This window comes from Puccinia triticina, chromosome 2A (genome assembly GCF_026914185.1).
Source record: "Puccinia triticina chromosome 2A, complete sequence".
In the NCBI taxonomy this organism is placed as follows: domain Eukaryota; kingdom Fungi; phylum Basidiomycota; class Pucciniomycetes; order Pucciniales; family Pucciniaceae; genus Puccinia; species Puccinia triticina.
In genome coordinates, this window is record NC_070559.1 from 1,985,315 (window position 1) to 2,007,695 (window position 22,381).

The 22,381-nt window shown below is 45.6% G+C and overlaps 2 protein-coding genes across 2 annotated transcripts; one reads left to right on the forward strand and one right to left on the reverse strand.

Moving 5' to 3' along the window:
- Positions 1–9,548: 9,548 nt before the first annotated feature.
- On the forward strand, positions 9,549–10,269 carry PtA15_2A212 (uncharacterized protein; the record flags this gene model as incomplete). Its single annotated transcript, XM_053166210.1, has 3 exons — positions 9,549–9,683; positions 9,775–9,930; positions 10,003–10,269. The coding sequence occupies 3 exons, from the start codon at positions 9,549–9,551 to the stop codon at positions 10,267–10,269; spliced, it is 558 nt and encodes a 185-aa protein (XP_053017454.1).
- Positions 10,270–15,095: 4,826 nt separating this feature from the next.
- On the reverse strand, positions 15,096–15,731 carry PtA15_2A213 (uncharacterized protein; the record flags this gene model as incomplete). Its single annotated transcript, XM_053166211.1, has 1 exon — positions 15,096–15,731. One exon carries the CDS (start codon positions 15,729–15,731, stop codon positions 15,096–15,098), a length of 636 nt encoding a protein of 211 aa, XP_053017455.1.
- Positions 15,732–22,381: the final 6,650 nt, after the last annotated feature.

The window sequence follows — 22,381 nt, forward strand, 5'->3', positions numbered from 1 at the left end:
CACGCAACTTCACCAGAGCTACATCATTGGGAGGGATTTCTGGTTGGGTGGGTGGAGTTGAACAGCTGGAAACTGGCCCTAATAATGGACCTAGATATTCACTCTGCTTTCGGCTGAGATCTCCAAAGCAATTATGTGGCGCGCAGTATATGTGAACTAGCTGTCGGCCTCGTTGAAGAAAAGCTACCTGAGGGACATCAGAAGTAAGTGTTACAGTCCTAGTGGAAGGCAAGGTGATGATAAATTGGCCAAGACAGAATGTTGAAGACATTTGTGGAAAGGGATGGGTAATTTGATTTATTCTGTTACACAAATGCGAACTGAGAAAGACAGGGGAGATAGTGTGTTCCTTTTGAAACGTTCCAGAGATGGGCCACTGGGGGTATCACTGAGCATGACAATATCAAAAAATCTGTTTTGAATTTGTTTGGCACTTGTATTTGGGCTCTTGAGCTCTGCAGGTTGGGTTAGGATGGTCCAAATCGCTACTTGATTACAAGAGCATGCAGGGTCAACTTGAACATATCATGAACATGAAATCATCTCCCCTTTGCCCCTTTGGATATTGAATCTTTATGTAAACTCACAGGCAAGGATATTCATGAAGATTGTTTTTCTATGTTTAACGTGACAATTGAATATCCAATATGTGGGATATGTGGGAGTGACCTCACTTACGACTGCAAAATATAAGGTTTTCCCCTGAAGCATTGGTACGTCACATGAATGAACCTTGCAGTTAAGTAACCGTTATCTAGCCATCCAGTTAGCCTTATAGCTCTTTTTACATTTTGAGTAGTATCTTTTTTAAAATATCACACTTCCTTGCCAGATTTCACATTCACCCTGCCTGTCCTGCACAGTGGAATGGGGCTTGAGGTGGGGCAAAGCATGCTTCTTTGCAAGGGCATTCATTCCACAACACGAAATCTTTCTGGAGTAATGATTCAGTTACACTGATGCGCAACACATATTCAACAGGAATTACTGTTTGAATGGCTTGTACTAATGTCTCATTGCACATCAGTTGTACTAAAATTAAGAAAAGCAAATCAAAGAGTTCTACACAACATTGTGTTACCTCCCACATTTCTTCTAGCTGTCTTGAGACTCAATTCAGCCTCATTTCGTTGCCGTACTTATGCATCAATTGTGAATCACTTCTGGATTAATTTCAACTTTCTTGTGGCTCACTTCTGACAGAGTTCTTGATCAGATTAGGGATAAGTTACTATTCCCATCCGGCTGACATCCGACCAAAACTCACATACAATTCAGCGGTGACACTCCCTGGGGAGTGGGAACATATCTCCCCTGGTGATTACTCTGATTGGCACTCTTGCACTTCTCATCAATTGTCTATCTGAGTCACGTATATTAGTCATACTAGACTCTCAAGGGATGGGGTTGATGTTGTGTAATGGTTTGATTTGGGGGAGAAGGAGGAGGGGAATGCAAATGCAAGTAGGCATAGTGGAGTGAAGGGGAATAGAAATAATTGAGGTTGGATACAAAATGCAACATGAGCATCCCTAAGATGTGCCATATTCAAAAGGCATTTGCTCATTGGAATAGGTAAGAGACTGGCCCTTGTGCCTAAAGAAATGTTGCATGCTCTTTGCCAGCGGTGGGTAGTTACGTTACCGATAACGGTAATGTAACGGTAACATAACCGTTTTTAAGCCGTTATCGTTACATTTACTCGTAACGGTGGTGCGCTACGTTATCGCGCCACTGCTTGCACCATTTTTTTCTTCTCGTTACGTTATTGGGGCCCGCGGCGCGCCAGATAATGCGCTGATTTCAGCGCCAAAACAGCCCTTAAGGGCTTGTTATTGCGTTATCCAGGCAATAATGTAGCGTAACGGCGTCGGAAAAAGACCCGTTACGCTAACCATATGGCGCTTACAAGGCCTGTTACTCGTAACGTAACGGGGCGCGGTGGATAACGGAGGTAGTTACGTTACGCAAATAGCGAGGATGACACAACGTAACGTAACTACCCACCATTGTCTTTGCTTTGCTTCAAAAACCATGGTTTAAGCAAAGCGCAGCAGAGGGCTGCTTTACAGCCAGCCCAAAAAGCGGCAGCTCAAGCGGATTCCTGCTGCGTGCATCATGCCTGCGCTTCTCATCCCCCCTATAAAGCACAAGAAAAGCACAAATACTGTGCTAATGCTTCAAAATAAGAGCAGTGGTCCCAACTTGCCAAGCCACCGCATGCTGTGCTTCCACACTTTCTTTGCGCCCGCTGCACTGCAGGGAAGCGCAGGGCTAACCGCAGGGCTGCATTTACAAAAAAAAAAAAAAAAACGGCTGCGCTCACCGCTGTGCTGCGCATACAATGCTGCTCCAGCTCAGTGAGTGGAATTGGTACTTCTGGCCTGTTTTTCTCTTAATTTGTCTAGAAATATTGGATATTGCATTAGCTCCTACATAAACATCAATCATTGAGATACATCACATTGTTTGACTTTGGCACATGTTGTGAAGGAAGCCAGTTAGAAAATCTAAAGACATCCATGCCTAGCCCTTTTCCCCTTCTTTCTTTTATCTATGCACGCTCAAGATGCACTTTATTGAAATATCCTCACCCAATACATGCTCAATAGGTTCTTGGTCAAATGTTTTCTTGCTTTTATCTTCTGCCCTCCCCTGTTATCCTTGCTATCTTTCTTCCAAACTAAAGCGCACTGCACTGCTGCTTCACAATATCCACTCACAAAATAAGCACAATGAGACCGCTGCAAAGCCGCTTTTCTCAGCCTAAAGTGCTCCTTCTTGCACCACATGTAGCGCGCTTCGCGCTGTGACAGCGCTGATTCAGCGCGCTGCAAGACACCTAAATATGCCACTGACTCACAAAGCTGAAGCAGAAGCAGGCCACCTGCTGCACTTCAGGGAAGCACAGCGCCGCAAAAAAACTGCTGTGTTAACCGCTGTGCTGCACTTTCTGCAGCAAAGCATGTACAACATTGCCTAATTTAAAGGAAGATCTTAAGCATTGTCCGCAAAGAAATTGATGCAGACAAAGATGGTTGGGAGTAACATACCCACCATCTGTCTGCTTCATTGGAATGAGTTGGTGCAACTTGTCTTTGATGAAGGTTGTGTTGAAACCAATATGCACGGTCAGTAATTTGGCTTTCATATCAGGTGTACAGTATTTTATTTCAATAATTTTTAGCCGCCTCTCCATCCTTTTCCAAATCACTTGCTATATCAGGCAAGGTTTGCAAGGAGGAAGTGTCTGTATCAAACACAAGCGCTCAGATCAATGATTTGTGTTGTTGTGGGAAAAGGACCTCCTCCATAAGAAAAGCTACACCCGCTGGTTATATTGTTGGCTTGCCAGGAATGGAGGCTATGGGGTTTGACCATGCTCTAGGAGCCACATACGGTTTTGGGCAAAGGAGGGACAATAAAGGATGGTGGCATGTTTACTTCAAGTGGTCAAGTTGTCCTCCACAAGCGCCCGGCGCCCTTTTGCAGTTTTGCTTTGAGTAATGGCACATCCCAAGTGAATGAAGGTAGGATCTAATGTGCAAGAAGTAATTGTCCTTGCTCCTTCATTCTGCTGGCTGAGTCCAGAGGAAGGGGTTGGGTCTAGTTTGGATCTGATCCAGGAGATCAGTTCTCCATAATTGGGGGAGGGCTACCCCAAAAAGTAAATGTCAAAACTGTTTCCAGGATTTTCCAATGAACAATTTGGCCTTGTTAGCATATGATACCTACAGAATTTTATTTTCCTCAATCAGATTACCAGTGACTCTGATATTTTCATTATCATGCCAAAGTGCCTTCTTTGAAAAGTAAATTTGTACCACATTAATCCATTTCAGGAAAGGCTTGACCTATTGGAACGGCCCCTGTAAGTGTGGTCCATCCATTGTACAGAATTGCTTTAAATCAATATGATTAGATGTCAAGTGTGGAGTGGGAGTGGGTAATTACCTAGGTTCAGTTTTGAGGAGCAGCATTTCCTCTCAGCCAGCCATTTATTCTGCCGCCGCTTGGTAATCCTTGTAGGCTTGTATCAACGGTGGGCCGCTACGCTAACCATAGCGGTTAGTGTAGCGTAGCACAGCACAAATGCACTATTTTTTAGCGTGGCGTTGGCGCATGAATTGCACGCATCTGCACTAATGCTACGCGCACAGGGTGCGCAGCTAAATTAGCTGTTAGTGTAGTGTTAGCGCAGATGCGCGCGCTTGCGCTAACATTACACACGTAGGGCGCAAAGAAGCGCGCGCTACGCTGCGCTACAGCCCTTTTAGCGGAAAAAAAGGCCTTTTGTCCGCTAAAAGCGACTGTAGCGGCGCGCTAACGCTAAAAAAGAATTGGTGCGCTGTGAGCACCGCTGAAAATTAGCGCAGCGTAGCGGCACTAGCAGCGCGCTAACGCTATTCCAAATTGGCGGGCGCTTTTTGCCGCTACACTAACGCGTAGCGCTGAAATAGCGTAGCGTAGTGGCCCACTGTTGCTTGTATGGCATTCTGCTGCTGGAAATGTAGCATCAGCTTAACAAAATCTTCAGTTTTTGTCAATGTTGAAGATCTCTTGCCATGCTTCCAGGAGTTGGAATTTGGGATGGAAGGGTGTTGATTAGACATGGTGGGTCCTTCCAGGAACAGAAAAAAAGGGGAGGGGTTCTGACAGGTCCGCTAGTGAGAGCTTGGTAAGTGGGGCAATGACTGTTGCACTGACCAAGGTTGCTGTTGGTTTGGATTGAGACCAAAAATTTGCAGAGTGCAGTGGCAGGAAGACTGCTCATACCACTGTGTTACAGCGGTTAATGCCAGAAATGCTGGCAACTCCATGTAAATGTGGGGCAGTCCGCAGCAATGCCTTTCAATACCTGGAAAATATCCGGCAATTTTAGTTTCCTCTCTCTCATCTCCTTGTGTCAGCCTCCCACAATGGGCATCTTAGCTCACAGCTGCATACTGGTGTTTCTCATGTCCTGCAAGAAAAAAACCATGCTTGAAAGTTTTATTAGTGAGTTTTTCCATGTTTTGGTCCATCTCTATAGATCTTACACACTGGAAACATAACTTGACTCAATTGGGCCAGCAGATTGGCCTGCTGGGACAGCAGATTGGCCTTCTGGGACAGCAGATTGGCCTGCTTGGCCAGCAGATTGGCCTTCTGGGACAGCAGATTGGCCTGCTGGGACAGCAGATTGGCCTGCTGGGACAGCAGATTGGTCTGCTGGGACAGCAGATTGGCCTGCTGGGACAGCAGATTGGCCTGCTGGGACAGCAGATTGGCCTGCTGGGACAGCAGATTGGCCTGCTGGGACAGCAGATTGGCCTGCTGGGACAGCAGATTGGCCTGCTGGCAGAGCAGTTTGACCAGCTTGCTAAGCAGTAATTTTACCTGCTTGGCTTGCACGTTAACTTGCTCGGCCAGCAGGCTGACCTCCTGGCAAAGCCGGTACATACAAATACCTGCTCGGCCAGCACGTTAGCCTGCTGGGCTTGCGAGTACAGGTCCTGCTGGCCGAGCAGGTACCAGTAGTGTACCCGCTTGGCCAGCAGGGAGCAAGCTTAACTAGGCCTACGCGCGGGAGAAGGAGCGAGCAGCGGAGCTGTCCACGCCAGTGGAGGCCTATACCGTAAGTCGGGATTCCCGCATGATTAGTTTTATGATTTCGCCGGGAAACCCTGTTTTTTGACTCCCTCCTCCTGTACCCGCTTCCTTGATCCTATCCACCTAATTTCCTTGGCAGACAATGATGTGAATTTTGATAGAATTCGATTGGAGATCTCGGAGGAATTATTGAGGGCACCTTATAAAAGTGATTGAGAATCTGATAAACAAGCTGGGCGACGACACGACAAGTTTGAGCAATAACACACCTTATAAAAGTGATTGAGAATCTGACAAACAAGCTGAGCGACGACACGACGAGTTTGAGCAATAACACACCTGCAATGAACGCAGAGTGATTTTATTTTGATTTGATTGATTGATGTTTTACGAGGGATGTGCGCAAGAGAACGGTGATTAGTCTCTTCCTCACGATTGAATGTTTTGTTGCGCGTAATTTTATTTCAATTTTAACTAACCTTATAAAAGTGATTGATCAATCTGATAAACAACCTGTGCAGCGACACAACAAGTTTGAGCAATGACACACCTAAAAGAAAACAAATGAGAAGAATAAAAGATAGAAATGATGAAAGACAAGCAGACTAGATGAGAATGGTAAAGAAAATGTAAACGGAAAATAGGCATACCTGCGATGAACGCAGAGTGATTTTGATTTGATTTGATTGATTGATGTTTTACGAGGGACGCGCGCAAGAGAACGGTGATCTATTCAATGGGTAAAGATAGGGGAAAGAAAATAATGGGAAGAGTGTTTAGTTGTTGTTGATTTATGATGTTGATGACTTGAGGAATCTGGAAGAAGGAAAATTTTGCTTACTAGTCTCTTCCTCACAATTGAATGTTTTGTTGCGCGTGAGGAAAAGACTAGCAGGCTTGGGCGGAGTTGGCCTTGATGTCAGGGAAATTTTCAGCTTGGTTTAGGTTAAAGTTTGGGATATTCACTATGGGCGTGTAGAGTTTAGGATATTCACTATGGGCGTGTAGAGTTTAGGATATTCACTATGGGCGTGTAGAGTTTAGGATATTCACTATGAGCGTGAGAATTGGAAATGCTTGCTGCGTATTCACAATTGGAAGACGCAGTATTTCAACAAATGAAGGCTTGCTTCTTGTCTTTCTTTTGGTGTTATGTATCATGTTGTACTGGTCCTCACTGATTTTATAATGATTTTTGAAAACTGTCTGTTTTCAGCTCCCTAGGACTTGTTTTGTGTGCGCGGGGTGCTCGAACCGCTCGTTTGAGCAAAAAAAAGTTTGAAGTGTAATTTCATAAAAATCATTATAAAATCACAAGATTATGTACTTGTTCTGAGTCTGGGTGGGATGAACAGGAAGATGCAGCTCTTCCACAAACCCTGACCAAACATCCTCAAAGTTTTGAGGCAAGTGAGCAACTTGAGGATGAAGTTTCCTCCCACCAAAAGGTGGGAAACTCATCACGCGGGTTTGCCAACCTAAGGCGCAAGTCCCCCCTGCGGGGGGGTTCGCTTCGCGAACCAACCAGCCAGCCAAATGGCTGGCGCACCCCGCAGCAGGAGACTTGTGTTAAGTTCGAGCAGGGAGCAGGTACATACTTGTACCCGCTTCACCAATCTGCTTGGCCAGCAATTTGACCTGCTCGCCAAGCAGGTGCTTTTGACGAGCAGGTACCTGTAGCGGCTTCGAAGCGGGCACAAGTACCTGCTCGGCCAGCCAGTTGACCTGCTCGGCCAGCAGCTTGACCTGCTCGCGGAGCAGGTCAGGGATATGCTGCTTGCGGAGCAGGTTGGGCTGCTCGCCGAGCAGAGGTTGGGCTGCTCGCCGAGAAAGTACTGTTACCTGCCGGCTGAGCTGGAGCAGGTACCTGTAACTGTACCCCCTCGGCGAGCAGGTTGTCCTGATGGCCAAGCAGGTAAATGTACCAGCTTGGCGAGCTTTTACCTGCGAGTAGGTCAACCTGCTCGCCGGAGCAGGTCATCCTGCTGGCCAAGCAGGTAAAAGTACCTGCTTGGCGAGTAGGTTAACCTGCTGGGCGAGTAGGTTAACCTGCTCGGCGAGTAGGTTAACCTGCTGGGCGAGTAGGTTAACCTGCTCGGCGAGTAGGTTAACCTGCTGGGCGAGTAGGTTAACCTGCTCGGCGAGTAGGTTAAACTGCTGGGCGAGTAGGTTAACCTGCTGGGCGAGTAGGTTAACCTGCTAGGCGAGTAGGTTAACCTGCTCGACAAGTAGGTTAACCTGCTCGACAAGTAGGTTAACCTGCTTGGCGAGTAGGTTAACCTGCTCGCTGAGCTGTTACCTGCTCGTCCAGCAGGTTGACCTGCTGGCCGAGCCGGAGCAGGTACATGGAATTGTACCTGCTCGGCCAGCAGGTCATCCTGATGGCCGAGCAGGTAGAAGTACCTGCTCGGCGAGTAGGTCAACCTGCTCGGCGAGTAGGTCAACCTGCTCAGCAAGTAGGTCAACCTGCTTGGCGGGTAGGTCAACCTGCTCGGCAAGTAGGTAAACCTGCTCGTCGCCGCGCAGGTATGGCTGAGCCGGAGCAGCTACCTGTAACTGTTTCTGCTCGGCGAGCAGGTACTTTTACCTGCTTGGCCAGCAGGTTGATCTGCCAGGTACCTGAACCTGCTTGGCCAGCCGGTTGACCTGCTCGGCCAGCAGCTTGACAGGTTGACCTGCTGGCAAAAGTTTCCTCGGATTAGCCAACAACCGATGATTCAAAATCATCGGTTATTGAGCCACCGATATTCATTTTCCTCGGTGGGCCCCCGACCAAGTTTTCATATGATTGGTTGTGGATGACCGATGATATGAAAGCTCGATTGAACTGTCAACCGAGCTTCCACTACTCGGTTGGTGGCGGCCGAGGTTGACTCGGCTGACCCCTGACCAAAGAATTGAATTCATCGGTCAGGCATCGTGCCGATTTTGGCTTGGCTGCGGAGCAGCCGACTTTGAATCGGACAGCAAAACCTTTGGGTTGCTGTCACCCGATGTTGACTCGGGTGCGGATTGCCTTGGATGCGTGCAACCAATTTTAAATCGGTTGCGCGCACCCCAGATTAACGCGGATGCACGCATCCGAGCCTTATATGCTGGCAGTGAAAACAAAGAAAATGCAGCTCTCTCAATTCTCAACCTAGCCTTCCAACATCAGCAGTGCTGTGCCCCCAGGCTCAACCTCCAGCCCGTGTCAAGTGCACAGGTCAAGAAGGTTGGACGTGAAGGCCCCCGGCCTGCAGCAAAGGCTGCTGACCAGTGGGGGGCCCACTCTTTGCCCCTCAGACTGCCCACGTGCAACAGCAGAGGGGTTGAGGACAATGGATAGCTGGAAGTGCAGCATCTCCAATTGCCTGGGGAAACAGCTACAACGCCAAGCTACCATCTTCTAAGCTCTCCGCTCCCCGTCAGGCCAGACAGCTCACTCCCCTCACGCAAACACCACGCCGCGGCCCCGTAACCGTAATTGATTCCACGGCAACGCGCAACCCTACCCACAGCCCTTGCAACCGTCCACTGCTTTGAACCCCTCATGATTGGTATCCCTTGCTATATCAGAATCCCTCTTGCCACCTGAAAATGCTGGATTTTTGCAAAGCCATCGACAGACAGAAGCGCTTGCGGCCCCAAAGAACGCCAAAACAAACACAAAAGATATCTCAATAGATGCAGGAATTTTATACAAATTGAGTTCGGCCGCGCCAAGAGCCTTGATACCGTGGCAGGCGCCAAAGCGCCTTCCACAGCCAACTTGGTGATTGTCAGCCAAGTTCTTCGCCAAGCTCCTCGCCCCCCATCTGGCCAAGCTTGACGGTTCCTCCTCACGCCCTCAAATCCAGGATTTTCGCACAGTTGTGGGATTCCGTAGTCATCTTGGGCGCGACGCCGGCGCCCTTGTCAAATTCTGAGTTTTGGATAAAAAAGGGCACAGGGTTGGAGTGGGGATGTATTTATGTATGCGCCACCGCAGCCATTGTTGCCCACTTGAGATTGATCAACAGAGCCTAGGTCAACAGCCAGTCAACTCCGCCTGGAAACCATCTCAAACAACTCCGCCTGGAAACAATCTCAAAAATGCATACCTGGATTGGGTGAGCTTAATCAAAAAAATATAGCAGAACGTTTTCCCATCTTTCTCGATCAACCTCGCGCTCATGCCGCCCAATCAAAAACCACCTCCAGCCATTCCATGCCGCCAAACCACTCTCAACCACCACCCCATCCTCGATCTTCAAGCAACATGATCTGATGGCCAAAGCGTCCCAGACCAAGGAAGGCCAAGAACTATCCATGCGATGGATGACTAACTCATCCACCTCTCAAATTGATTCCGATAGAGTAAGTCAGAAGTCATGATTGCTTGATGACCACGCGAAACTGACTACAACATTCATCATCCGGTATCTTCAGGAAACGATCATCAAGCTGCTCTACTCGATTGCCTCCAAACATGAAGTCAGAAGATACCTCAGGATTTTCTCAAACGCAAACACCTTTGCAGTCCTCAAATTTGACGGTGTGATCTTGTCTGAGGATCTAAAATCACTCTCCTTGAGCCTTAGCTTCTTGAATAAGGTAGGATTATATCTGGTTGTCTGTCACGGAATGGGAGCTCAGCTCAATAAGCTACCTATTTACTATGCCATATGGATAGACCTCAAGATCATCTTTGACTGACCTTTTTTCTCCTTCTGTTGTTAATTGACTTTCAGGTCAGTCTGCAGAATCAATTCAAAGTTGTTACTTCTACCAAGTTTTCTCTAATGTGATGTAATATATAAAATATCATTGCTCCCCTTCAATTGAAAGACTACTGTGAATAGTTGAGCAGATGTGAGGCTTAATTTTCATGAGAAGAGTGTTGAGGCAATTATAACAAACATATTTGGTCACCCATGTCTGAAATATCCCTTCAAGTGGAGAGTTCCAAAATAATACATGGGAATTTCACCTTCAGAGGGTTGTCAAAAGGTCAGGACAGTTGAACCCAGCTATAGCAATATCTGACACATAGAAAGAGATCAACTAATGGTGCTGGACCTATTTGTGCTGAATACTAAGCCCACAATTTACAATAAAGTTTGCTCTTCAGTATCAATGCCTGATTTAAAAAAGAACTAGAACCCAATTTTAAATATGGGATGAAGAATGAATGACATTCCTAAGTTTTCAGACAAGCTTTTTCAAAAGCTGCTTTTATTCCATGCTGTCAACTAATCTATGCACATGAAATTCTTGAATTGCTGATAAAATGCATACATTCAAGTTTATTTCCCTTTCTTGTATCTCCACAATTATGCTGGGATTTAGCCTATCCACAAAGGAAAGAACCTGATAAGTGATTTAACTCAACTCAGAGAGATATATATGTGACAATCAAACAGAATCATGAGGTGAGAAAGGTGGGTGAGATGAGCTTTGCTACCTTAAAAGATGAGACTCAGGCTGAAATGCATGTTCTAGGAGCCTCTGAGCAAACAATTCAAGTGGTGTTGGTGGGGTGGTTTCAAGAATCATTCAAACTACAACTTGTATGTGCAGCGGCGAAGCCGCCTTGGCCTCTAGTTTATTTTTATAGAGTGGTGTGAAGTATAGACCCAAATACATTTTTTGGAGGGGGAATTATAAAATGAGTTTAGAATGATTAAATTGGGATCTGCAGCGGCGAAGCCGCTTTGGCCTCTAGTGAGATAAATAAATAAAGGCAATTGGCCAATAAACTATGGTCAGTTTTCTCTGCTGATCTGAAAGAGAGGCTGGGCTCTGCCTTTAGGAGCTTTTTGCACACCATCAGCTTGAAACTAAAAACTTCTTGGTACATTGATATCTTTCAACAGGGGTAAATTTAGTAAAGCACAGCCAATATACACTGGTTTTAAAGCCAAAACAAACTACTGCGGAAATTTTATTGAATGGGTAAAACACCAGCAGACATCTAGCTTGACACAAGCCCCTTAATCATTTGGGCCTGATGCTTCAGTAGAGAAAGCATATTCTACACTCAATTAACAGTCCAAGCTGTTGTAGCATTATTGCCTCCATTAGGGGAGTTCACAATTGAAATTTACAAAACTTTGGGACACATTTTAAGGTGTTTCTGAACATTTTTTTAAAAAATTGATAACTTGCACTGATTGTTCAGTAGCACCTGCTGCTGTGCATTTTCCCAAAATTTTAAAATTTTGTTCATAAATGCCTTGAATTTGGCTCCAAAGTTTAGTAAAATTCAATCGTGAACCCCCCTATTGAAGTGACAAGCGGAACCCCGCTATTGGCTGCTGACAAATGGTGATACTAACACCTTTTTTTCAAATCAGTTGGCCAAAATACAAACATCCAACAAGCTAATATTAGCCCATCAAAGTGGGGAAACCCCAAGCGTAACAAATCCTGCAGCACCGCGGAGCCGTGGGTGCAAGCGGGGCTTACGACTAACAACAAGATTCTCACGTGAGAGAATCTTGAAAATACCCAAAGCACCGTGGAATTTCTTCTTCCTCTCTTATAAAATATTCAATCAGCTTTCAGCACTCCTTACTTTATCCTAGCTGAGCGCTGGCATCTTAGCTCCAATGCTACATAGGCAGCTTCCTCCCAAGTTTTCTCATTTTTTTCTATCTTTTTTTGAGTATTGTGACTTCTTGAAGACTTGTCCAACTTTTAAAGTTTGATCTCCTCCGTAAATTAAATATTAATTAAAAACACATCTTCTTTGCCCGTAAGCCGCCAAGCATCTCAACTTTTGATTTTTTGGGGCACAAGGGCATGGATTCCCAAAATTATGAAGGGTCAATCTAAATGCACGCCACTTTTTGACTAGATGCACGCCAAAAAAGTGGCGTGCACGCCTGCACGCCAAAATAAATGGCGTACAGGAGCAGTGCACGCCATTTGTTTGGCGTGCGTAGCCCTGCACGCCAAAAATACTCCTTTTTGGAAGAATTTTGGCGCGCACAAACCCTCCACACTTTTTGGCGTACAGGCTTTGCACGCCACTTTTTTGGCGTGCATCTATTCAAAAGTTGGCGTGCACCGTTTTACATGCAGTTTTTTTGGGGGCACAGTTGGCCACTGCGCCCCAACGGCATGATGAATAGTGCCTCCGCCACTATGAATAGTGCCAGGATGAATAGTTTTCATAGTGGCCGAGCTTGGCAGAGTCACTATTTACAGTGGCGGGGCTTGGCAGAGGCACTATTCATAGTGGTGGAGCTTGGCAGAGGCACTATTCATAGTGGTGGAGCTTGGCGGAGGCACTATTCATAGTGGCGGAGCTTGGCGGAGGCACTATTCATAGTGGCAGAGCTTGCGGAGGCACTATTCATAGTGGCGGAGCTTGGCGGAGGCACTATTCATAGTGGCGGAGCTTGGCGGAGGCACTATTAATAGTGGCGGAGCTTGGCGCGAGCACTATTCATAGCGCGGAGCTTGGCGGAGGCACTATGAATAGTACATGAAATATGTCATTGGGCCGCAGTGGTCACACCCTATTTTTTTGTGTGAAACTGTTCCCGCCAAAAAAATTACATTCAACATGGTGCACGCCACTTTTTGAATAGATGCACGCCAAAAAAGTGGCGTGCAAAGCCTGTACGCCAAAAAAAATTGCGTGGAGGGTTTGTGCACGCCAAAATTCTTCCAAAAAAGAGTATATTTGGCGTGCAGGGCTACGCACGCCAAACAAATGGCGTGCACTGCTCCTGTACGCCATTTATTTTGGCATACAGGCGTGCACGCCACTTTTTTGGCGTGCATCTAGTCAAAAATTGGCGTGCATTTAGATTGACCCAATTATGAATAGACAATTTGATTTGGAAAAATACAAGCTTCAAACCACCAAGGCAAAAAAAAAAAAAAAAAAAAAAAAAACCGGGCAGAAACTGTGGCAAGCAGGTGGTGATGACATTGCTCACCACCAAAATTTGCATATTCTCTCAGGCCAAATGTCCTGATTAGTCCTAATTCCTCTCCCTGCGGGAGAGATCTCAATGCTATGCATCTCAACCAGGCCAAATGGGTGCCCCCCCAGCCGCACCGGGGACAAGGACTTTGATAAGTTTGGAGAAACCCAGTCATTTGAACGCGCCTGGAGGCAAATCCATATGTTGTGTTACCGGGAGCGTAGTGGAGGGTGGGTGGAGTCCATGGGGTCTGATATTTGGAAAGCTTGGGACTCCCGCCAAGCTAAATGTTTCTTTGGAACGAGCAGGTTATGAAGCGCATTAGGCTGGCTTCCTTGCAGCGAGCTGGGTAAAAATGCAACTCAAGAGCTGGATGTAAGACAAACTCATTGGGAGAAAAACCTCTCAGGAGAATTTTGCTTGCCAAGGAAGAATGAATTAAAAATTAAAGCCAAATGATGGGGAGGTTTTCCTCCTGGAAGCCCTGCCGCTAAGCTGGTTTTGAGCTTCTCGGCAAGCGGGCTATAAAGAAATCTTCAGGCAGAAATCTCTTCTGACAAAGTTGTATATAGCCAACCAATTGACAGGGTTTGCAGCAGGCAAGATGGCTATACAATGAACTTATTGGGATGAAACCCTCTCAGTGTGGGGGAAGATTTGAACGTCAGTCCCTCTTCTGAGGGGTGGGCAGGCGCTAACTTAACAAGCCCCTCTCTATGTGGAGGGGGGACACCGACCTCCTTTAGAGGTCGCTGCGGTCCCCCAAGCAGGGAAATTAGCCAAGTTATGTTATGAGAAGGCCCCCCCCTGCGCGAAGCGCCAGCCACAAACAGAATCCTCCCCGAGCTTATGGGCTCAAAGGCCTCCTCAAAGTATATATTGTCAGAGGCCTTTGGTGCATGGCCAGTATGGTGTGGGGATTTGCCTGTTGGCTTGGCCAAGTCGTGGAAAACTGCCCCCTTTGGCGGAGAGATTCTAAAATCACAAGTTGTCAAAAAAGAATGACCACATTGGCGCGTCAGGGTCTTCATATTGTATGTATCCTCTTGATGAACAGTGTGACCGGTCATCAAGCAGCTTGAGTCCTCTTGATGACTGGTTTGTACCGCTCATTGAGAGGGTTGAGTCCACTCGATGACCGGCTTGTACCGGTCATCAAGAGGGCTAAGTCGACTCAATGAACGGTACAGACCGTTCATCGCAAGGGTTGATCCCTCTCAACGACCGGTTTGTACCGGTCATTGGGAGGCTTGAGTACTAGCGTCAACTCTAGACAGCTCTAGACTCGACTCCTTGTTCTTGCTGCATACTTATGTGAAAATCATTTTGGACAACGGCAATTGGTTTACTGCAGGAAGGAAAAAAAGAAGATCAAAAACACGGGGTACATATGTATTCAAATTAGTATTTCTGCAGGAAATGTTAAAGGCAACTGGGGCCGGCTTGAGGGGAGGAATTGTTTTGAGCAGAAGACCTGGCGGACGCTCGTTCCTTGGCGAGGATTTTTTGCCTCTTGATGCGGAAATATTCTCTGGACTCGTCGTCGCAACAGGCGGACAGATCTTTGGACATGATTTTGAGGTTGATGCGGTCGCACTCATTTCAAGCTTGGAGAAGAGCGACATCAATTTCCGGCTGAACGTGAGCCTTTGTCTGTCCAGCAAGATCACGTTTTTGGATAGGAGGTTTGTTGGCGGGTTGAGGAAAATCCATATACGTCATCCTCCACGTTGGATGATCCCAAAGGATGCACCAAGCTGATTTGAAGGCAAATGGTTTACCATTTTGAGCCTTGTATGCCTCTCTTGTACATTGCATCATTTTGCTGTAGGAGGTGTTTTGTCCAAGGCTGAGTGAATGCTGCTGAATCAGGCTGAAGATGTTTGAGAACTTGATGGAGGTGTCCTTCAAGGCAATTAATCGCCTCCGGAGAAGCTTGATTCTGATTGAGTAGCCGTTCTCCTTCTGGAACCAGGTCTGAATCGGCTTAAGATTGGTAGGGATAGCAAGTTGTTTGGGTTCAGAGGTTCCCGGGCCGGCCAGGTTGCTCTCCGGAAGACCAAGCCAGTAGATAACCAGCAAGTCATCGACATCAGGAGTTAGATCACGCTGTCTAATTGCTTTAATGGTTGGTTTGTGATGGTAGTCTTTCTTTGCAGTTGCCATTGGTGATGCCAATGAGGGAGTGTGGCTGCCACTGGCCTCAGGCTCCGTTGGGTTGAGGTTACTTTTGGCCATGGCCGTTACAACGGAGTCCTTAATCTGCATCTGCTGTAGTTAACCATCCATCAACAACCAATGGCAGAGTAACAAGCAAGAAATTAAGACATTTTTTACCTGGGGCTTGCTTGCCATGCTTGCCATTTGTTCAGTTTATCCGCAAAAGGGTGGAGCACGGTTTTGACGTGGATTGCAGAATTATGCTTTTGATAAAAGTTTTGGAATAGTCAGATCAATTGATGATTGGGACGTATCAAAAATTGCGGGCAATCCACCAACTACGAGGCACTAAGCGCTTGGTGGGGATGATGGATGATAACCAGAAAGATAACACACCTAGGTCACAATGGTAGTCGGAACTGTCGCAAGTTGCTCATAAAGAGTTCGTGAGTAAGGTGTGTGAGGAATGTAAGGAAAAGGTACTACAAGGCTGTAGGGTTATAGCTTTAAAGACAAAGGCAGATGGACCAAGATATTTCCAACGGTGAAGTCAATGAACTTATATTCTGTTAGTGGTACTCTTAATTCATAATGTACCTGTTCATGCAATTTGTATCTTTAATCAAGCCCGCGGCTGATTCATCCCCAACGGGAAGATACGAGGGCAAGCAGACACGCCTTGCAGCTACTCTCCAAGGAAGATTAATCATTACATTCCAGCCAGCGGATCTCAGTGCCTAGTTCCCCTTTGGCAATTAAAACACTCCTCCTTGGGGAGGATATACGACTCACAAGGTGTGGCCACTGACTGCAGCGGATTGAGTCTTGAGATCGACAAAACAAATATTCTCGAGGATACCCCAAACTCTGATTAGGTTGTTACTTTTGTAAGAATTGAACAACTGAGAGTTTGATTTCTTAATTAGAACAATGTTTTATACAAGTTTATTTTAATCAGGAACAGATGTTGCTTTGGCTCTTACCTGAGAGCAGGAGTGATGGCGCTATGAGAAGCGGAAACTCTCTTAGAGAGATAAGACAAGAACACACGAGATGTTTTAAGGTAAAGAGAAAAGAAGACAGAAAAGTATCCGAGAATGGCAGGGCACGGTACGAGGTCGTCGTGCTTATGCTGATGAGGAAAGATGAAACAATTTTAATGACAATGAAGAAAATGTGCGAGAGATTGTTTTCTCGTTTGCCCAGGTGGGAGCAAGGGAAGACCGCAGCAGCTATTGGATTGTCTGTACTGGGAGGAGCTAAGGTGGTTGAGTCAAGAGTGCAATAAATTCGATTATTGTGAATCTGAGGACACAAAAGTATGCGGGAAGAGGAGCGACTGTCAGTTCACTGAAGCGGAACACAGAGCTGCTTTTATACTCTTCGATGAGTGTCTTGTAGAGGAAACTCTTACGGTAAAAACTCTTGACTAGTCTGGTCAGAATCTCCTACGCCACGCAAGGGTTTACGGGGTCCATGTCAACATCCTGGTCCTGCCTAGGATGGTTACAATCACCTGTTCAGGCATTGTTGTCCAGAGGACACGGTAACGAACTGGGTTAGTCTTTTGATTCCTTGCCATCTTCTGTCAGCCAGAAGGCTGATTCAGGTACAGCAAGGGTTTGGTTACTTACGAGTGGTTACCAGGGTCTCACCGCAATGAGGCAAACTCTGACAACTTTATGGCTATCCTTGACACACCCACATCGGTAATAATTAAAGATACTGTACAACATGGAAGGATCTTTACAAAAGAAAAAATGTTTGTTGAAAAGCAACTGGATGCGAAAAAAAGGACAGCTGCGGCTCATTTGTCACAATGGTCCCAAGCCACTCCCAGCACTTCGACTTCCTCAACGCCAATCAAAACCTTGCTCTTTCCGGCCGTTGGTGCGCCAGTGTCTGATCCGGCGACGGAGCGCCAAGCCTATCGCGCGTTGTGCATGGTGGTGTCTTCTCCAGCAGGCCGGAATGGCCCGGTGGGGTCTCCGAGAGCTGCATTGAGCCCCTGCTGTACAGATGATACCATGGCGTTTAGCGGGTTTGGAGCTCTGTGGATCAGAAGCGAAGGCTGTTAGATTATGAATATCCCGCTTGCAAATCATTTTGAATATTCAAGAATCATCCAATTCTAACTCGCATCCGCAACATACCAAAGATAAACCTAACCTAGTTGAAGGATTCCCCCGCACTCAAAAGGAAGCACATCTGGCCATACTTGCTAGTCTTTTTCTTCACGTGCAATGTCAAAACAAATTTCAGTGAAGAAAAAGACTAGTAAGTACCATCCTCAATCCTCAAAATCCAACCCGAGTCAAATCCAAGCTGAATAGTTTCTTTCATCTCTTATCATTCTTTTCACCCCAACCAGATTGTCTTTTGCACGTCCTTCCCATGGCCCAATCAACCAAATCCCAAAACATCAATCTGCGTCGCCGCAGGTATGCCTGTCATCTTCTCTATTGTTCAATTGTTTTTCTATCATTGTTAATCTTCTTTTCCTTTTTTGTCAAATCCCAGGTGTGTAGTCAAGAGTCGTAGTCGTTGTTATTCCTGAGCTTGTCACTCAGATAAAATCTTAAATCATCTCATTCAGGTAGTCAAGAGTTGTAGTTGTTGTTATTCCTGAGCTTGTCACTCAGATAAAATCTTAAATCATCTCATTCAGGTTTCAAGGAATTCTTTCAATTATTACATGGTAGCAAGAGATCAAAATGGCCGAACAAACCTAAACCAAACAAGCCCAACTCCTGAGTCTTCAAAAGATCGCAGCCAAGAATGCCGCAACATGCGGTGGACTAGTCCTAGGCGCAGAGCAAGCGCATGTGTTATCACGTATTCCTGGATTTTCCTCTAGTACTTTGTCATTGTATGTTAAACATGGTCCCTTGATGACACTGTTGTCAATGAATATGCCTATGTGTTCTGGTATCTCATCCTGAAGAATCCACATCACTTGCGCTTGATACATGGCTACCGAGTTAGTCGCCCCTTGGGGAAGTCTTGTGAGCTTGAATCTACCCAAAGGTGTGTCAAAGGTGGTTAAAGGTCTTGATTCCGGAGCCAATTCTCTTTCATCATAGCCTCCCATGATATCACCTAATCCGTAGCATGCACGTCCTGCAAATGATTCTACAAATTCTTCCGTTGCCGTTGGGAGTCCTGCGTCCTTAATTGTGACTTTTTTAACTTCTTGTAGGTCATGAAATGTTCTTAATTTTCTGTTGTGCTTAAGTACGCAAAAGACCGGGCTTGAGTAACTAGAGTTAGACTGTTCGTAAAGTTTTGTTCAAATTCGTTCTCTGACCAACTCTACGTATTTGTCTTTTACAGCAGCCGGTATAGGAATTGGTTTCTTCTGCCAAGGCACGTGATCCACCACGGGAATAGTATATGGTAACCCATAGGTATGCTTCAAGAGTCCTTGTTCTTCTGGGCTGAATGCCAATGCCTTTTCCCAAATGAGGATTAAATGCTTGAAGAGCTTCAACTCTTTTGCCCATAGCCATCCTTCCGGTCCAAAATCAACTACCTTCAGGTGTTCTTCTGTAATCCTGTTGGTAGGCTTGAAGTCCGGAGGGTTTGGCTTAAGTGGTGTGTTGTAAGGATTGGTGAAAGTGGTGGTTGTTGAAGCGGAGGATTTAATGCTTGAGGAATTGGTTGATTGATTGGTCTGATCTTCTTTGCTACAGGTTTATACTTAGTCATACACCATAGTTGCCCCTCCCTCCAGCTCTGACATAATTGATCCTGAAATGTTATGCCTAGCCCTTTTGTGAGTAGTGCCTCCATTTCCTTGTATGTGGGACTGGGGTTAGAAACTGTTGATGATATAGTGGTGGTTTTGACAAGAACCATTGTTTGGTGATTTAGTTTTTCTGATGCTGGCTTATTCAACCGAGTTTTCCGTAGTTTTGTCTTGAACATTTTGAGTAACGTGAGAAAGCTGTGCAGAATATTCTTTTTTGTTAGTACCAATTTAAAGAAATATTTTTGTGTTTTGCATGATAGAGTCTTGATTGATTTGAGGATTATTGTTTTGAGCCAGTCAAAGAAATCCGGCGCTTGAGATATAACCCGCTTGACTAGCTGGAGTGAGTTTTTCCCTAGATGAACGCCGGTATTTATAAAAAATGCTTATTTTTCTTCTTTTTGAACATTTTCTCCTCATTGTTGATAGTAGAAATGGGATTCTGGCCCATGTCTGGCTTCATGACGTTAGTAATGAGATCCTTTTGATTATCCCAGCCTTGCCCTTGACTAATACGTGCTAGAGGTACTAACACCCGCCTTCCTTTGGTTCCTTGGAAAGAGGGTGTCTCCCCGGTGTCATGGTACTCCAATGTGCAGCCGTAGTCAAAGAGAAAGGGATGTCCCAGGATGCAGTCTTGCGCTTTTGGTGATATGAAGAGATGAGCAGGTCCAGCAAATCAACCAATTCTCAATGGGCAGTTTTCTGCTACTCCCGTGATGTTGCACCTGGCTCCGCCAACTCCCTTCATAGGTAGGTCGACTTGTATCCTCTCTAGATCCAGATTGTTGGCTACTGATTGCGGCATGACATTTTCCATAGATCCAGAATCAACCATAAAATTGACTTTAGCTCCCCCAACTTTGGCTGTTACATATCCTAAGGCGCAACTGTAGTAGCATGGATCTGATTGATCTTCTACTGGTGGAGTGGATATTGCTGCTGCTACTTTTGTGGCTTCTGTTGCCATGTAGGTGGTATTATTCTTCCCTGGGAGTTGTCCTTGTAGCTTTGCAATGACTTGCTTCGTATATGAAGGTGAGATTGCTGTGAGCTGCGCAAGAGTTGTTGGAATTTTTACGTGATCCAAGTCCTGTAGGAGGGTTTCTTCTGGCAAATCTTTTTTCAGGATAGTTGGTACTTGTTCTTGACTCCAAACTTTCCCAGGTGCTTTCCTTGGTGTTTCTTTTGGCAATTTATCTTCTTCTTCTTCATCAATATCCATGGTGTCTCTTTGCGGTTCTTGGATCCTAACACCGCGTCTTCCTTTCTGAGCTTCTGCTCTAGTGACCACGTGTGTTTTCATAAAATTTTCCAATCCTAAGGACGGGGGATTCCAATCCACGGTTTGTACTGAAGTCTTCATTACTGGAGTGTTACCGTTTCCGGTTTGTCGTGATTTCGCCAGATTCCTGATTGATTCTTGCATCTCTGGTCTTGCAGATTCTGTGGTTACCACTGTTTGTATAGTTCTAGAAGATACCCAGGGTATGTGCTGCCCATTAGGTAGGAACCAGTCTTTTCCTGCTCGTCTAACCAGCCTTTGCTCTTCATCCTTCAAGTATTCCAGACATTTTGATGTGGAGTGGCCTTCCCGCTTGCAATAGTAGCAAATCATTTTCTTGTACAGTGGAGTGGAAGGTTGGGAGTTGCCCCTAGCAAATTCCTTTTTGTCAGACGGGCCTTGTCTATTATAACTTGATGGTGGGTCATTCTTCATCTGTTGCTTGAGAGCTGCCAATTCTTGAAGCAAATTGTTAAGTTTTTGTTCCACAGCTTTGTCATTTGGGGTTTCTTTTAGCATTTGTTCTTGTTGTCTATTGTCTCCTTTCTTGGTATCCAGATCTTTCTGCATTAGTCGGTTTGATTCAGAGAAATGCAAGAAACTATTATAGCCTTCATCTACCCTAACTTTGGTTTCTGCAGCCTTAGTTAAGTCCTCCCATTTTGGGGCCTTGTTACTTCCATCCTTAGCTCTTGGGATTTGATTCTTGTTGACTAGAGTGCGCTTGATACTTCGTTGACTTTCAGCTGAGAATGCACTTAAAAATAGGATTCCGGCATCACTTTCTTTACTGATGTGTTTGTTTTTTACTAGATATTTGCGCTGCCAGCATAATTGGCTGGGTTGAGGTTATCCCAGTTAAACTGGGATGCACTCAACCAATTTAAACTTGGGTGATCTCAAATGATGAAATATAAATCCAAGGTACCCCCCTTGGGTTTATATTAAATTGGTTGAGATCAACCAATTTTAAATTGGTTGAGTGCATCCCAGTTAAACTGGGATGACTTCAACCCAGCCAAATATGCTGGCAGTGTTGAGGATTGGAGTGAACTTTGCCAGGTACGCTTTGTATTACTGGTGACTTGAAATTCCTTCCTTTGCTTGAATTTTTGCCACCTTGATTAGGTCATCCACAGTATACATGACAGTGTTATCCAAATCTCCCCAAGCTGTGACCATTTCCGCTCAAAGTTTTGCCCAGTCGTAATCATCGTATTAATCCATTTCTTTGAGTTGGCATTTTAATTCCTCCATCCGTATGAATCGTAAGATCTGGAGTAGTTGAGTTTGCATTTCAATTCCTCCATCCGTATGAATCGTAAGATCTGGAGTAGTTGAGTTTGCATTTCAATTCCTCCATCCGTATGAATCGTAAGATCTGGAGTAGTTGAGTTTGCATTTCAATTCCTCCATCTGTATGAATTGTAAGATCTGGACTACTTTTTCATGATCTGAAGCTCCGTGTGCGTATGCTGTTCTTTCAAACCGGGTCAGGAATTTCAAAAAATGGCTTCCTTTGTAATAGAGCCCTGGATCTTTTGTGATGATTGGTTTGGAGGGATGCGCCGTCTGGAATGGTGGAGTCGGGACCTGTGGTTGTGGCCTTAGAGGTTCTTGTCAAGATTGAGGCTGACGTTGTTTTTGTTGAAATTGAGGCTGATACATTGGTTCTCTGATATTTTCAGTGTT